Source organism: Suillus discolor (assembly GCF_016758755.1).
Source record: "Suillus discolor strain FC423 chromosome Unknown F5147scaffold_75, whole genome shotgun sequence".
Lineage (NCBI taxonomy): Eukaryota > Fungi > Basidiomycota > Agaricomycetes > Boletales > Suillaceae > Suillus > Suillus discolor.
This window is the reverse complement of record NW_024541322.1, coordinates 110,582-126,599: the sequence shown is the minus strand read 5'-3', so window position 1 is coordinate 126,599 and position 16,018 is coordinate 110,582. Positions and strand designations below refer to the sequence as shown.

Sequence of the window (16,018 nt, the reverse complement as noted above, 5' to 3'; positions counted from 1 at the left end):
TAGCAGCGTGGAGTCGAGTAAGCAATCATGTCAAGTAACTAGTTGGTGAAGTATGCGGCATCCTCCATCTGCTGTCTCTGAGCAGCGAGAACATTGACAGACATTTGGATAGTAACATCCGCCATCAAATCCTGTCAATGGTTTGTTCCGAAAACTCTGCTACACAGGAAATTAGCAATCCGCATGAGTCACTGGTAGATGACTTACTAACTGTGTCCACCACTCAAGAAGTTCCTTGACCCTGAGTCGCGCAGCTGGGCCCGGTGAATCCTCAAAGAAGTCGACAACATTGTTCCAGCAGGTGTTATAGTCAAAATCTCCATCTACAGCGCGCCAAGAGGTGATGCTGGAAAGTGTGAATCGGATCTGCCAAATTGAATTTCAGTTTTTCAGTCGAGACAAAGTATTCAGACTTACTTGGCAAGCTGCATATGCGATCGCGCGAGGAGTCACCTTCCTCATACCTATTATGGAGGCGACACAAGTCTTCACTTTGGATTGATCCAATCTTCTCCGGGCACGTCTATCGTTCTCAATAATATCAGCAGCATCACCATCACCATCTACTTCATTGGCAGAGGAGGGAGAGGTAAAAATAGCTTTGAATCCCTGTAATGCAATGAACCATGACTCTATCAGAAATTCAGGCCACTCACCATAACTAACAGCTTTGACTTAAATAGACCGCGCTCCAGATTTGTGGCATCCACTTTAGAATTTTCATACATAAACGATGGCCAAGAATTTTCAGAAACGATGAAGGCAGTTGTGCGATCACAAATCCCAGCCCTGACACTGGACGACACCTCAGTCAACATCTGAGGACCAAGGACTGTCACTTACACTGGGTCCTCCCAGCGCCATTCCACTGGGCAAAGTAATTTACCGCATGCATCGCTTACAAAACCTTGACCATGCTTATTGTTTGGCCTGATGAGCAAAGACGGATGACATTCAGTATTGACCCAGGAGCCCACAAGCTCCTTGAGAGTTGCTGTATCATCACCACGAGCTGAGTCTGCGCCTCGCCTGAGCTACATCGGAAATGAGACAGAAATTTGACAGAAATGACGGGGCAGACCTTTCTAAGCATGTCCTCTGACTCTTTGAGGTCAAGACTTGCCAGCCTATCATGAAACCATGGCAGCACCTTGACGAGTTCGATATAGCCATGTTGAAGGTGATCCTGTCTATTCATCTGTTTAAACAAGCATGACAATATAAACTTAAATACTTACTCAAGAGTGCTAGAGTCGTCTCCATTCTCACAACACCAATCATTTTCGGCAACAATATCCTCTATAGGAATGAAAAGAACAACCAATCGACAAATTGCTCGTCCCTGCGAGACATAATAAGTGGTTTTCCTATAATGAGGTATGAAAACTGCTGTCAAGAGGTCAACAACGTGCACACCTTTGCTTGGTTGCTTTGTCCTGCTTCAAGATTTCGACCTCCTCCATGAGTGCGGCAATTCTTCGTTTCGCCCTAGCTTGAGGAGATGTATTGACAGAGAGTGATATGTGAGGAGCGGGAGGGCCACCCTCCTGGTCGTTCTCAGGTGTTGACATCTTGAAGATAAGGTAGAAAGAACTGCAGAGAATATGAGGAGGCGTGAAAGGGATGTGGACCCAAGGTGAAAGATCCAGCGAGATCATCTTATATACTCTCCATCTACGGCAGAATTAATTAGTCTCCAATAAGAAACAATGAATCTGCCATACTTGGTAACCTTTGGTAGCCTAAAATCAGGAAATCGTCTCGAACCTATTTTGGTGATCCACTTACAACCAAAAGTTCTAGTCCAAACATTTCTCCTTTGGGTTAGTTTAAGGAACGGTGAAAATTAGAAGACGTACTAAGTCGTGAAGTGTGGAAGCTTTGGTACTCGTAACTTAGGCGGGCCCGTGAGGCTGCGGCTGTCACAGGCTGCCAGTGAATCAAGCGATCGAACATCGAGTCACTGCTTCAAATCTCTTCACCGGTTCACTGATGTACTAGTAGTAGCTGCAGTAGTCAGACTTGGAGAAGTTCAGACTTGTTGATGAGTCCGAGTCAGCACCTTTTGAACAACTGGTGTCATGGTGTCATGGACTCACGGTTGTCCCGTATTGCTTGCTCGGTACCTCTCGGTACCATGCTCACTAGTACTAGCGGCATCAAACAATGGAAAGTGTCGCTATGGTGCGCTGCCCCGAGTCAGTCAGAGACTCACTGGCTGTGTGAGGCACTCAATGGCAGGCTTGAGTGATTGGGACATGTATTACTTGACTAGTAGTAGGGCTGCCACGTGCGATCAACTCGGATGAAGTACATTATAGCTCACCCGCAATGATCATAGTGATGGAGCCAGCGGCCGCAACCTCAGACTATATAGAAACAAGTTGGGTGGTTGTCACTGTGTACGATCGTGATGAAAGATCAGTGTTATGGTGTCATTTCGGTCCGTCTCAGGCCGAGTGAGTTGTACATACTACATTGACTCGGACTCGGACATATAGGATGATACGATACATATCAAATAAACTCTCAGGCTGTAACTCAAAATGAGAGATCATGAGATTCATCAACTTCCTCCTCAAGGTCATCAAGCCCATCTTCGGACTCTTCCTCACCCTCAAACATTTCATCTTCTTCATCCTCTGAATCTTCTTTGCGAAAGTCGACGACTATCCGTTGTTTGTTGTCGTGGTCCTCGCCGCCTTCGTCGACATCCATAGCCTCCCCCGGTGCTGCTGGGTGGAGGCCAAAACAGTCTCTGACAATCTTCTGTAAAGCAACCAGGTGTCCTACACCCAGGTCAGTATAACGCAAAAACATATCTCGATTGACGAAACTAGTTCTGATAGGTGAGTCATTCAACCACAAAAAGACACATAAGACTCACATCCCGACATAATACACTTCCCAGTCGTCGAGTTCCCCTTTGGGATGTCCTAACGAATTTCCGTAGCGAAGTGAACTGGCATTGCACCCCGAAGCAAATGCTGGAATCAGATGCGCTCCCCGAATCACCTGTCCCGGATCAAGGAATCCGAATGCATCATAGTCCGACTCCTTGACAAACACCACTTTGGGAAGGCGAGCATGCTGCATACCAGACTGATGCGACATTAATGGTGCGAGCCATCTGACATAAAGGACCTCAAGGTGCTGTTTCTCGGTTTCATTACCCCCTTGGAGCCAGGTGTTGATGTGATAAATACCCATTACACGCGCATACCAGTAAGGGTGACTGGGAGTGCTTTCTCCAGAAAACACCATCACATTGGCATAGGTTTTAGGGTTGATGACGTAGTATTCACGCCTCATGTCATAAGTGGTGTAATGTATATGCATCATTTGAACCAAGTAGACCATACTGTTGGGGATGATGACCGCATTGCATTCCTCAGCCATGAACGTATGGTCACAATGATCTATGTCCAGCTTTTTCAGCCTATACAGTATATGATCTTTTAGTTTCGGGATGAAGTGCTGAAACTTGTCCTTAGCATTCAACTATGCCGAAAGTGCAATACCATTTTACCTTGATAGCCGGGTCGCCTTCATTCTCCTGGAGGAATGAGAACAATGGGATTGGATTGTTTCAGCTGCTTGCGATATAATGATGGTCCTCAGGCGAACACGGAGTAGGAGGGTCGGTGGGAGGATCGTTATTTGAGGAGATACTACCTGCTGCTTCCGCGACTCGCTGTAACACATGGTGCCTGCACTCGTGCTTTGCTAGCTGTGCTGGAGTGTCCAGCTTACTAGTTAGCGGATAGAACATTTTCAAGGCTCTGTGTGCCAGCTCTCCCTAGCCAATAACAAAATTTCAGAAAAATCCTCAAGGGCTAGGAAAGGGAGATGAAGCTCACAATCTGAGTGGTGAAACAATCCAAAGTCCTGAACAGCTTGATAGTTTGCACATAATCGCCCATCATGTCAAACTTGTAAGTGTTTAGATTCAACTTTTTTACCCTTGGTCCATTTGATTCTGGAGAAGTATCGGGTCCAGAACATTGCACGAGCCTCCATTGGCGAGCCACTTTCTCTTTTCCTAACTCCACCGTCTCAAAGGCAGTGCAGGTAAAGTTGCAGAACTTCCGCAGCTGCCTCGAGAGAACCTTGAACATTCTGTCGAGAAAATCTAAGGTTGACTCAGAATGTACTCTTAGCTTGGCGAGCACATGCCACTGCGCGAATCTGTATAACAGAGATTGCACGATCTTGTCATGATGAGGGGGAAACAACCCTTCAAACATGGGTATTGCACACAAGATAAAGGGTGTCAGGGAGCCACATAGATAATAGTGAATAAAGGGACGAAAAACCTGCAGGATGTCCTCAAAGTCCTGAGTGGCTAGTCTCTTCATCTCGGACGTATTGTTGGCAAAAGTTCGGATTACCCTGCTACTGAAGGTTGGAACCTGGCGAAATCTGGGTGCGATAGAATTCACTATTAATTATGTGGTGTGATATCATTCAAATCTTACTTGCCTGGAATCCAAGGTTGCAACTAATTGGTCCCCGCCTGGTAGTGCATAGAGAATCCTGACGAGGTGAGTAAACAGTGCCTTCCAAGTACCTAACTCGCACTCATGCATGAAGTCCATGATGAGCATACGAAATGGGTTAAGGCCAAGTCCTCCCAGTTTCTCGGCGAATTTATTCTGTGGGTCGCTCGTCTGAGCCAGTACGACACAGCGGCGAATAAATCACACTTACTAGCACAGGTACCCATGAGCCCTCTCCAAGCGCCTCTTGAACCTTCATACCATCCACAGTATTTCCAAACTTGTAAATATATTCTTGTCCCTTGATGATGTTGGCCTCAACATAGACCCGAAGATCAGTCATATGGGTCTTCATATCCTTGAGGAGGCCGAGAAAAGCAAACATGCTTTTTGGCGTGAGGAAATGAGGACAGGGGCAAGAGCCCATGTCTTTGATAGTGGCAATTAAAACCCTAATATTTGTTCAGTAACGCACCGATCTTTAAAGACAGGACGCACTTTTCAGGATAATCAGCTGAATATGTAAATATGCGAGGAAATATTCTGCAAAGCACCCCGTCGGCACATTTTAATACAATACCATGGCGGTATGCGTGCAGGAAATCTTGGTCTAACAAGATATCCCAGCATCCATGAAACAACTCATGCCGACAGTGGGTGCGAAGGGCAGCCATGCCGCTTTTTGATATGCGAGCCAAATTGCTTAGAACATCCTTGATCTTATCAGGCAACTGGCATGCAAAATATCAAAATAACGGTTAAAGGTGAAGTGGAGAAACTCACAAATGGTAAAAACCCCACAAGGTGACATGCACCGGACTTCGGTGCAGCATGAGCGTACTTTGTCAAATTACTGAAGTACAAATAGAGGGGCCAGGCTTTTGCCGTTCCAAAACTCGCAAGATGCGTGGCATCAGAAAAAACATGAGACCAGCGACGACGCGTTCTAGCATACATCCGGGCTCCCTCAGGAGCTTCTGCACCTCGTCTTGGGCATCCAGCCAAGAGTCAGACATGTACAATTCGTCAAATATCCGCTTTTGATGGTTGTCTAACGGATCCTTCCATAAACATTTGAAAGGTGTAAGATGGAATGCACTCGCTTGAATATCCTTGAAAGCTGACTGGATTACTTCGATGAGGGGGCAAAAGTGGAACCCAGAGACGGAAAAAAGTCTACCTTCGTCCTCTTTCGATTTCGAAGGAACCGTAATGGTGATGTTGGCCTGCTTCCAGTCATCTGGAAAATCGATTTTGCTTCTACCTAGGTCAGTGTCCATTTCCCATAAACTCTTCCTCACAAAGAAGTCCTCCAAGTGTTTAACGTTAAAATCCTCCGCTAGAATGACTTCCTTGACAAGACGGGAAATTTCAATCTTGGATTTCTGACTACTACCGGAATTCATCCAAGAGATGAGTCGATAAATTGACATGTTAGCAAAAGGATAGGGAGGTGGAAGGACGGTAGATGGTTCAGTATCTTGCGTGCCTGTTGGACTCGTACTTGATAGCAGCGAGGACGGAACAAATTTATCTGGCTTGAAAGATGGGTGACGAGGGTACAGTTGACAAAGTCCGATAGAATTGAAGTTGGTCTGAAGTGAATCTCGTAATTTGAGTATAACCCTTCACAATCTAGATTGAGGTTGGTCTGCGTTTCGAGCGGGTGAAGCAGCAATGCTATCCGAATAATTGGTGTCCTCGTCAGAAAGAGGAACATCATCAAAAGGTCTAGGAATTTGTCTCCGAGGGTGTGAAGGTTTTTCTGAAGAGTGAAGAACAGGACAGGTGACAGGTTGTCATGGTCAGCCAATTTGGGAGCCTAACCGTAGACTCAGACATACCCAAAGCATCGGTCTGCGACCTGTTGTCGACACTATCATGAGTATCAAACTGAAGCTGCTGCTCGGGGAGTTGCTGAAAATCCTCGAGACCTGCTGCACCGGGAGATATGCTAGCCCTGGTTGTGTAGTGGTTCCTGTCTAACGGTTTGCACAGGAAAATATGCCTGTGGCGTTTACTGTCTCCGTGCTGGATGGGTCGTATTTGCTAGAGGCACACAAATAGTTCAGCACTCATTGTATGAAAGGCTCGGACTGCTCACTGAAGAACTGGCTGAGCCTGCCAGTGTTTCGGACATCCATACCGATTTCCGCAGCAGGCGAGTCATCGGAGTTTGAGTTGCCTGTTTTGCTCTCTCTTGTCTTTTCTGACTGGCTAAGACTTTGGATTTGCGATAGAACCAACACGTTGCACGATGTCTACTAAGCCCTCAAGCATCGGCAGTTACTTTCTCCCAAGAGCAGCCTGGAGCATTGCAGGATGTGACCATCAGATAATGAATGAAGAATAGCAGCAGAATATGCCATAAAAGTTTTCTGTGCATTCCGAGGTGAGTCTCCACCAATGACTTCTCGCTCGGAGTAGTAGGGTAGAAAGTTTGTCTCTTTCGAAAGGGTAAGTCAACAGATCTCTCAACTCCAATTTATTTCAAAATGGTAGGATGGTCACAGTATTGTGAAAGAGATAAGAGATTAGTAACTATGACCAGATATGACATAAAGAATTCATACATTTTAGGAATTTGACGACCTGCCACACTCAGCAGTGTGCACAGCTGCTGTCAAGTTGCGTCACAACTTCAAGTCCATGCTTCCGTTCAAAACATAAATATAATGATATGGGCTAAGGTCAGTTCTAGTAGTGTAACTGCCGCGTGTCCTGTTAATATGACTATAGCCTGACTCGAGGGCCCAGAACTGTAGAAGGTTTATTATCATGAGCATGAGGCCAGTTTAGCAACGTCGTGGCCCACTCGAGACACAAAAGTAGCCACGGTGACGGTGCAATCATGATACCAAAACTAGGACTCGTCACTAATACTGATATTGGTGTCCTTTTCTTCGTGCGAGTGAGAAGTGCTGCCATCGGAGCCATTAAAACTCTGATAACTCACACACACTAATACTGTTGACTGCTGTGAGTCTTAACAGAACTGAACACAAAGGACACTCAGGCCAGCATGCTATCATCATCCCCTGTTCTTTCCGCTTATTACATTGCCAATAACCTTGGTCCTGACTCAGGTCATTGTGACCTGACGATGTTGGAGGCATCTCAGGCTGATGGTCAATCTCATCTTCTTACCAAACCACGATCTATGCCTCAGGACGATATTACTTCAAGTCATGCTAATCACCATTACATGGATCGTAAAAGAATGGTAACAGAACCCATGGACCCTAATCAACATTTATTTGAAGGCCCTCTCCAAAATGAAAGTCCTCTCCACAATGACACAAATGATATCGATTCATCAAGCCTTCCGCCAGGGCTTCCTCCAGTAATTGGACATCTGTCATGTTATGCAAATCGCGCTAGCACAAAGTTCATGCCAAAGCTGTCTGGTGGGGATAAGCCCACTGCACTAGAGCATCATTTTTGACGAAGAACATTCTAAAGCGAGACGAGGCTGATATCAGTCTAATGGACATCCAGCAGATTTGTTTGCCTTCCCTATACTGCATATCACATGAATTGACGAGTATTGTACTAGGGTGAAGAGATCTTCAAACGTGGCATACAGAGTATGCCAGACACAACTGTCCGATCAGCTGTTGTGGCAAAGCGAGCTGATACCGAAAGCAAGCGTTTACGCGCACTCGCAGCAGTGTGGGAACTCGAGGCAGCTGAAAAACACACAGTACTTCTTCAAACAATTCTAAGGGATTATTCTCGACAGTATGTCAAGAGTAGGGAAGAGGCTCGCTTTTTCGAAAGGCTGATGGTCGGACGCAACAGGCATCAGCTCGAAGATGACACAGACTTCACCATTGCTGCATATTCCCATGATCTCGTGGCATTCAATATTGCAGCCGTGCAACTCAATTATCTGGAGACGACTGTTGCTGAGCAGGACTTATCCTTGGAGGATTATGACCCAGGAGATGCTGAATACTGCTTCAGGGAATGCATAGACAGCGTAGTGAGGGAATCAAGATGCAGTGCATCACCCATGTCTGAGGCTCTGGCCTGAGGTGAGGCGATCAGTAATCTGTCTCGTCATACTTATTATTGATCGTGGTGTATAGATAGGTCATATAAGTCATGCATTCCTTTCTAGTCCGTGCCTGTTTGACATATGTAATCATTCCAATTCACCTGAGGCTGATATAAGGAGAGGATGAGACTCACCAATTTGGGTGTTAGTTAGATCCCGGACTACTAGGGCCAGACTCGTCAAGGTTGCCCCAGTAAAGAAGAAATGATGTATGTACGTGTTACTAATATTGGCATTACGATACTGGTACTACTTCATAGTAGTCTTGGACCTGGATTTCAATGATACTCTGTTGGCAGAAGTCAAGATGATTGATGTAAGAATCTGGCCGAATATGAATTATGCACTTGGTGATTACAGTGACGCCGTACGCTAATAGAGACCTTGAATATTCTCTTTATCTGCCATGATATCATCAGCTCATGCCTTCTTTTTCCCTTTAGCCTTTCTTCTCGCCTTCCTTCGTTCATCCTTCATGTGAGCTTTGCAAATGCCAGTGTGAAACGTAAATGCAGCTCCCTCCGACATGCCAACCTTCTCCACATAAAACTGACTATTAAAGTGCGCTGCGGTCGACAGATAAAAAATACCGCGCTCTTTCAGCGTATTCACATATTTCGGAAAGTTCATAGCAGGGTAGCAAGAATTGATGCTCGTAAGGACTGCCTCAATATCTTGCAGCGGTTCATCATCAGTTTCTTCATCACTCTCCATGAAGAGCGCAAATGTCCTCTTGAGTGGTTGAGGAGTCAGAGCTTTAGGGCCCTCCACATCGTTAGAAGACCATATGCCTGAGTTGTTAGTGGCAGATGAGATATGGACATGGTTATGGATGACAGGAGATATGCGCTCGGTGGGCACACACTGAAGTGACGATCTTTCCTTATGTGTCTTGTGAACATCATCGAAGTGAGGTGTGTTGGGTAAAGTAGCACAGGCATTGTACGAATCTCGAGTGTCGTACTAACATTTATCAGTATCATGTGCTAGTAGTGCGCTTGGAGGCATGAGTGTGTGCGTACCAAATGTTTAGCCCACTCCTGCAGGTCTTGGGTACATAGCGGATAGTGTGGAGTGTTTAGCTGCGACACATCCACCCAACAGAATGTTGCGGTGTTCTCCAACTCAGAGTCTCCAAGTTGATGCTCAAAGCAGGGCAACTTGCTTTTGACATGTTCAAGTTCCTTGGTATATGGTAGACATGACAGCTAGGTGTGACGCTCGGACCCGCGCTGGGCGGGAACAAGTGTCTTTTCATACTTGTGTCAGGAGATATAGGAAGTTACCCACTGACATCCTTCCTTATGCCTCTAACAATGAAGCCTTCCTCGGTCGCACTTAATCCGATGGTCTTCCGTTCTCAGGTCCGATTTTCCGTTCCGTCCATCCATGTCCTTCCATGTCCGTCGAGTTCCGCTGGTGCGTGTTTATTTCTATTCAGGTTGACTAATAATGTGGTATGGCTTATTACATGTATCCGTGTGTTTCGTTCCACACGCGTTCACATTACATATTACTTATCTGCCTCGTTTCATCGCTACAAGTCTCGCCTACGGATTCCAGACACTCACGCAGTTGGATAAAATCTCGCGCGCTACATACAGTAAAGTACTTCCCTTCCCTCAGACGCTATCCCTTTGTTTCGCGAAGTCACTTAGGCATTCTTAGTATTTTTGACCAATTGACAATCTTTGACTCTCATTTACTCGAACCCGTGCATTCTCAACCGCTCTGAGAATGCGCATCTAAGTTCCTTACCTAGGCTCTGCACGAATCTGTTCCGTACACGGGTTCAGACTTAGCATTCCATACCTAGTTATACCTTGGCTATAACCCTCGTCCATACCTAGCTGCTACCCACGGAACCACGCATTACCTAGTAACCTCTCGCTCTCACTTATTTTTCATCGCGCCTTCATCAGGTTCGCGCTCTCGCCTTCGCTCCTACCATCGGCTTCGCTTTCCGTCCATCGCGTTCATTCTTCCGCGTTCCACATCTACTCCCTTCGCATTATACTTGAAGGAAGTGCTTCATAGCAATCCTCTTGGGTCGATATAGCACACCCGCACTCAGTAGGATTTTATTAGTGCTCTAGCTTACTTGCTAGCCAGTCACTATTACTTCTTCACATCAGACACCTTGAGGTTCTGCTTGCTTGCAGAACATCTTCCTGCTTGTGGTTTTGTTGACTTTCCTTTAAGCGCAGGCATCTACGGCAAGTTACCGTGACTATCATATCATATAGGCAATCTGAGATCAGAATAGCACTTACGGTATTGACGATGTCAATTACAACTTTCTTCTTCTGTCCAGACCTCTGCTCCGTCCTCGCAGCCTTGAAGGCACTCGAGATATCTAGAGAAGTCAAAAGTCAATGTGGCACATCTGTGCGGCGGGCTGTGGACAAGCGCCATCCCAAATGCTCGTATGTTTTTGGGAGGTCCATTACGGCCCTTGTGGAGTCGAGTATATCCAAGGGATGGTCCGATTCAGCAAAAAAATGACCTATGTATGTCGTTGATTTGTTCCTATCTGCAGTGTTCAATGGAATTCGAAATTCGACTAGCAGTATGATGTGAGTATGATATTGTAAGGAAATTAAGGCAGCTGTCAGATATACCTTTCTCAACATGCTCGGGCTGCTCGGGCCCTTGGTAGCAGGTGGGGTGTGGTTCTGACAGTTGTTCGTCTGATGATTCAGACGAGTACCACGACTGAACAGCACGGATGCGGTTGGTCTCTGAGTTGTGGACCAGATCAGGTAGGTCTTGACGGGCACCAAGGAGATATGCCACCGTTTTAAGACAGGAGCACTGGCGAGTAGATGGAATAGATTCGATCTGAGTATGCAAGAGAACATTCTGATTGTCCGAGGAGTCACCATAGGGACAAATTGAAGTGGGCGGAGTGACGGACATCTGATACACTGATGGTCAGACTTAGGACCTCACCCTCAGTGAACCTTTATGACGACCTCTGGTGGTACCATACGTACACAACTCACCAAAGCAGGATCATGGTGACTGCCTAAAGGGGAAGACTTAGAATGCTAAGAATTAGTAACTGATATCATAGTAGCTCAATTTCTGCATTTAGACACTCACTTCGGCTAATGAGCCTTCATGTCATATCCCGTATTCCGGACCTATATCCAATAATATTCCCATGCCTCATCCGGACCTTCGGATGTCCTATCCATGTCTCCAGTCCTCTACCCATCCGGATCCCTGCACCTCTGCACATCCACATCCGCACATCCACGTCCAGATCCCTTTTCCTTCGCAGCTAGCCTGCATTAGTCATCCTTGTCCCATCGCCCTAATGTTATATCTCGCATATCCATGCATCTCATCCAGACCATATCTGATCTGATCTGATCTGATCCTATCTGATCCTATCCGATGTATAGATACATTTCCGATCTGATATACGATAATCTTCTTGATTTATTTCCTGTGCATATAACGTTAACACAGCCTATCCGGTATTCCTTGTTTCCAGTACCTCGGTTATATCCATTACCGGTATGCTTACTGATCTGTTAACCTATGCTTCATTTCCGACTCGTGTTTGATAACTTTGCTTATGCTTCGTACATAGCCTCAGACCTTTGCTTATTGATCTTTCCGATAGTCACTTAGTATATAAACTCTTGTATATGTCCTGTAGTTCCTCAGTCGGAATATCATATTAGTCCTCACACTAGTCTTCACTCTAAGTCCTCATATCAGTTCTAGTCTTCCAACTTAGTTGATATCCATCTCAGGCCTAGGGAGTTTCTCCCTAGGCCAGAGCTCCGCTCCTCCGCTCCTCCGCTCCTCCGCTCCTCCGCTCCTCCGCTCCTCCGCTCCTCCGCTCCTCCGCTCCTCCGCTCCTCCGCTCCTCCGCTCCTCCGCTCCTCTGATCCTCTGATCCTCCACTCATCTGAAGTTCCGGAAGTTCCTCCAGAACTTTCCCGCACTCATCTGGAAGTTACTTGCACCCGTCCGGAAAGTCCTTCTGAAGTTTTCTGCGCCTTCGGACGTCCTTCAGACATCTTCAGACTTTCTTCAGACACCAATCTGAAATTAAGGGCACATACTCGGGTAAGGGGCACAGTGCACGAGCTGAAGCCAAGCCCCTCAGAATCAGTCCTACCCTTTGTGCATGGTCTTAACACTTCACCAGCCAATGAAAGCACGACTTGACTACCGGTGAAAAAGCAGTCCCAGGCTAGAGTGCCAAGGACCCTAAGCTAATTCTGACAAGACGACGGGAGAAAGTCAGAATGAGGCGATAAAACCATTGCCTTAAAAGGATTATTCTGTTCAAGGAATTGTCAAGTACTGAAATTGACTAATAATATGTGACACTCACATCGATGAACACAGGCAGCTCTTGACCATCCTCATCAAGAGACGTCCACGGGAGGTGTGGGGTAACCCATCTGATATGCTGTTCAGTGAACCAACAAGTCGGCTCAATAATTGCACTCACAAATCTTCGCCTGTGCGGAAGTTCGGGGGACATTGATGACCGCCTAGTACCAGCGTGGGAATACCTGGGATGCTTAAGTTCATACAAAGGAGTGAAGCAATGGTCCAGCATGCTCCCGCTGCGTGTCAATCCAGCTTGTGCATCACTCCACCATTTCACCTTGGCTGTCACACCAAGAGTGCCCAGGGGCGCTACAATGGGGGCGGAAGATAACAGAGCAATGTTGATATTTTCTCCGCCTGCTAGTAGATGAGTATGTTAGTTTCAGACAACATGGCACGCTTACTTTTATCTGAGAGGTACAAGGTGTAGGCAGGTCAATAAACAGCCCTCGAAGGATGCGACGGACCATAAATTATTTTGACATAACGACAACAGCTATAGTACATGACGGATCAGTAACTTCGTAATGTATCATACCAAGTAAAGCAAGTATCAATGAATCAAAGCAGAGCTATTCGTAAAAAATCATACAAGGGCTGCAAAACGCGCTGGAGTGAGAGCTGCTAGCTGTAAAACATATGATTCGTAGTGATGTCTATTTGCATCTCAAATAAACACACTGTCGACGTATCTACTGGTTATGTATTCCTGGAATACTCACAAGCACTGAGTGGCGATCATCGCAAGTAATGGGAAGTAATCGTTTCCAGTGATATATTGATGATACCGAAACTCACTGTCATATAACAAGTACCTCGCCAATGTTATGATGGTGGGGTTGGCAAAAGCGATGTCCATGTCAATTCCCTCGACCTAAAAGAAGAGTCGTGATTCAGTCATAATAAAGGTCAAGTCCGCGCACTGTACTCACAGATATGGTACTGTAAATGAATGCATTGTTCGCTACTAAACCTTCCACCCAGTTTGCGTGCTCCATAATGTGTGCGTCCATCACCATCAAATCATGGCTGAAATCGAGGTCATACTTGAGGAATACAAATACCCTCACTATGACTGTCATTCAGCCAGATATTTACATGAGCACTGGCCCAAGCTTTGATCTCGCAAGGCTGGGGTTGTCTTCTAGTTGTTCTAGGGACCACGTCCTCAGTAACCCTATTCCCAATTGATCAGTCAATGTGGCCGCCATGTTTCACGAAATGCTTAACATCTGTTTCAGGGCGATTGGCCTCAGTTGTCCACACAGAATTAGCCATATCAGTAAGAGAGCGAACCGAGGGTAATAATGAGTCTTTGAAGGCCCATCATTTCATTCTCTCAATACATCAAAATATAAATCATTTGAGCCCGAATGGGACGATACCCTTCGTTGAAGACCAAATGATAGCATGCGTTGAAGATGGCCCTGCGGCTGCTGTGACACGTTTGGCACCCTAAGTGGACAAGTGAGTCGTTGACTCATAGCCGCGGCGACGGCCCTGGGATGGATGTTGAGGAGTATCATGAAGATTGGTGCGTGTGAGGGCGTGGCTCAGGCCAACATTGGAAAGTTATCGGATAGAGATGATGGCAGCAATGTGGGCTGCCGCGACTCGCGACTCGGCCCAGTCTGCTGAATCACCTCAGTCAGCTGGGGAGCCAAGTTCAATGAGGCCGCAAGGATCACAGCCGCATGAGCCTTTTGAGTCAGGGTTGGGCTTGGTGGAAACGCCCAGGTCGCAATAAAATTGTGAGCAACACTAGGCCGGGGATGAGCCAATCCTAAGTGAGGTTGCCTCTGTGAGGCTGAATACTGTGACGGTTGATGATGATAGACTGTGGCTGTGTCTGACCCATGATGACTGTCCTGCGATGGCCCAAGCTGCCCAAATTGAGGCTGGCTCTGCGAGGCTGAATACTGTGACGGTTGATGATGATAGACTGTGGCTGTGTCTGGCCCATGATGACTGTCCTGTGATGGCCCAAGCTGCCCAAATTGAGGCTGGCTCTGCGAGGCTGAATACTGTGACGGTTGATGATTATAGACTGCAGCCGCGTCTGGCCCATGATGACTGTCCTGCGATGGCCCGAGCTGCCCGAATTGAGGCTGAATACTGTGACGGTTGATGATTGTAGACTGCGGCTACATCTATCCCATGATGACCATCCTGCGATGGCCCAAGCTGCGATGGATGATGGTGCAGCAGGGCCAGACTGTCGTTCTGCCAAATGACTTGCTGCTGTGGGGTAATGAAATATGATCTGGCCGTGAACTGGCTTGCAGGACTTGGCAGCGGCAGCGTGAGTGGCTGGGACTGAGCCTGAGGCCATTGAAGTTGATCAGAACACTGGATCCAATGATCGCCGTGTTGATCATTGTAAGGCGAGTAAGAAAGACGAGTTGGAGGTGGGTCACCATGTCCAAATCCGACGAGTTGCTCATCAAAACTGGCCATGGCAGCATCCCACAATCGTTGATCATTCAAGTCGCCCCAACTTGAAGAGGCTGACTCGGACATCAGTGTAGATAGAAAACAACAGCTGAGAAAAAGTACTCACATTTTGAGGGTTCAAATCATGCACTAGACCTAGACTTGAGGACGAACACGTGAAGTTACCATGATAATCGATTGAATTCGCTACTAGTAATTGATTGAAAAGTTTGCAGTCCAGTTCAGTCACTGAGTAACGCAATCACCGTGAGACGATCATAAATGGTAAGTGAGTATTATATATACAAGTACATAAAAGGTTTTACCATGTTACAAAGGCCGCAATTTTTGCACCCCCGGAACAGTGCCACTGTTCATGATGGCAAGTTTGTCAGCTTCTTACATACAAGTGAGACCCGGTGTCCTACCTCGTGTCGCACTACTAATCAGAGTCTTAGCTTTCGCAGTCTGAAGCGATTCCGGCGCGACAATGTTGTCCTACCTCATATATAACCCTGATCATTATCATCGTGTGGACTGAGGCGTTTTTTGACTTCAGAAAGAGCGAGGAGAGCTTGCATACGCGTATTAGAAAGTTGATTGGGAAGGAGATAAATAACTCAACGTAGTAAGTGGCTGATGTGCCTTTTGCGGTGTTCCAAACATT

The 16,018-nt window shown here is 46.5% G+C and overlaps 6 protein-coding genes across 6 annotated transcripts; 1 reads left to right on the top strand and 5 right to left on the bottom strand.

Moving 5' to 3' along the window:
* Positions 1-38: 38 nt before the first annotated feature.
* Positions 39-1,571, bottom strand: F5147DRAFT_778744 (uncharacterized protein; the record flags this gene model as incomplete). Its single annotated transcript, XM_041442178.1, has 8 exons — positions 39-131; positions 208-366; positions 418-609; positions 657-795; positions 844-1,034; positions 1,082-1,190; positions 1,239-1,367; positions 1,417-1,571. 8 exons carry the CDS (start codon positions 1,569-1,571, stop codon positions 39-41), a joined length of 1,167 nt encoding a protein of 388 aa, XP_041287809.1.
* A 5,950-nt stretch (positions 1,572-7,521) lies between these two features.
* F5147DRAFT_656939 (uncharacterized protein) lies at positions 7,522-8,535 on the top strand (the record flags this gene model as incomplete). The annotated part of the gene is made up of 2 exons (XM_041434178.1): positions 7,522-7,842; positions 8,056-8,535. The coding sequence occupies 2 exons, from the start codon at positions 7,522-7,524 to the stop codon at positions 8,533-8,535; spliced, it is 801 nt and encodes a 266-aa protein (XP_041287808.1).
* A 444-nt stretch (positions 8,536-8,979) lies between these two features.
* Positions 8,980-9,567, bottom strand: F5147DRAFT_656938 (uncharacterized protein; the record flags this gene model as incomplete). Its single annotated transcript, XM_041434177.1, has 2 exons — positions 8,980-9,350; positions 9,528-9,567. The coding sequence occupies 2 exons, from the start codon at positions 9,565-9,567 to the stop codon at positions 8,980-8,982; spliced, it is 411 nt and encodes a 136-aa protein (XP_041287807.1).
* Positions 9,568-10,677: 1,110 nt separating this feature from the next.
* Positions 10,678-11,478, bottom strand: F5147DRAFT_656937 (uncharacterized protein; the record flags this gene model as incomplete). Its single annotated transcript, XM_041434176.1, has 4 exons — positions 10,678-10,770; positions 10,833-10,915; positions 11,066-11,122; positions 11,181-11,478. The coding sequence occupies 4 exons, from the start codon at positions 11,476-11,478 to the stop codon at positions 10,678-10,680; spliced, it is 531 nt and encodes a 176-aa protein (XP_041287806.1).
* An 865-nt stretch (positions 11,479-12,343) lies between these two features.
* Positions 12,344-14,129, bottom strand: F5147DRAFT_656936 (uncharacterized protein; the record flags this gene model as incomplete). The annotated part of the gene is made up of 9 exons (XM_041434175.1): positions 12,344-12,484; positions 12,537-12,794; positions 12,917-12,994; positions 13,037-13,275; positions 13,323-13,328; positions 13,386-13,414; positions 13,641-13,792; positions 13,851-13,983; positions 14,017-14,129. 9 exons carry the CDS (start codon positions 14,127-14,129, stop codon positions 12,344-12,346), a joined length of 1,149 nt encoding a protein of 382 aa, XP_041287805.1.
* Positions 14,130-14,277: 148 nt separating this feature from the next.
* F5147DRAFT_778738 (uncharacterized protein) lies at positions 14,278-15,250 on the bottom strand (the record flags this gene model as incomplete). The annotated part of the gene is made up of 3 exons (XM_041442177.1): positions 14,278-14,373; positions 14,562-15,033; positions 15,084-15,250. The coding sequence occupies 3 exons, from the start codon at positions 15,248-15,250 to the stop codon at positions 14,278-14,280; spliced, it is 735 nt and encodes a 244-aa protein (XP_041287804.1).
* Positions 15,251-16,018: the final 768 nt, after the last annotated feature.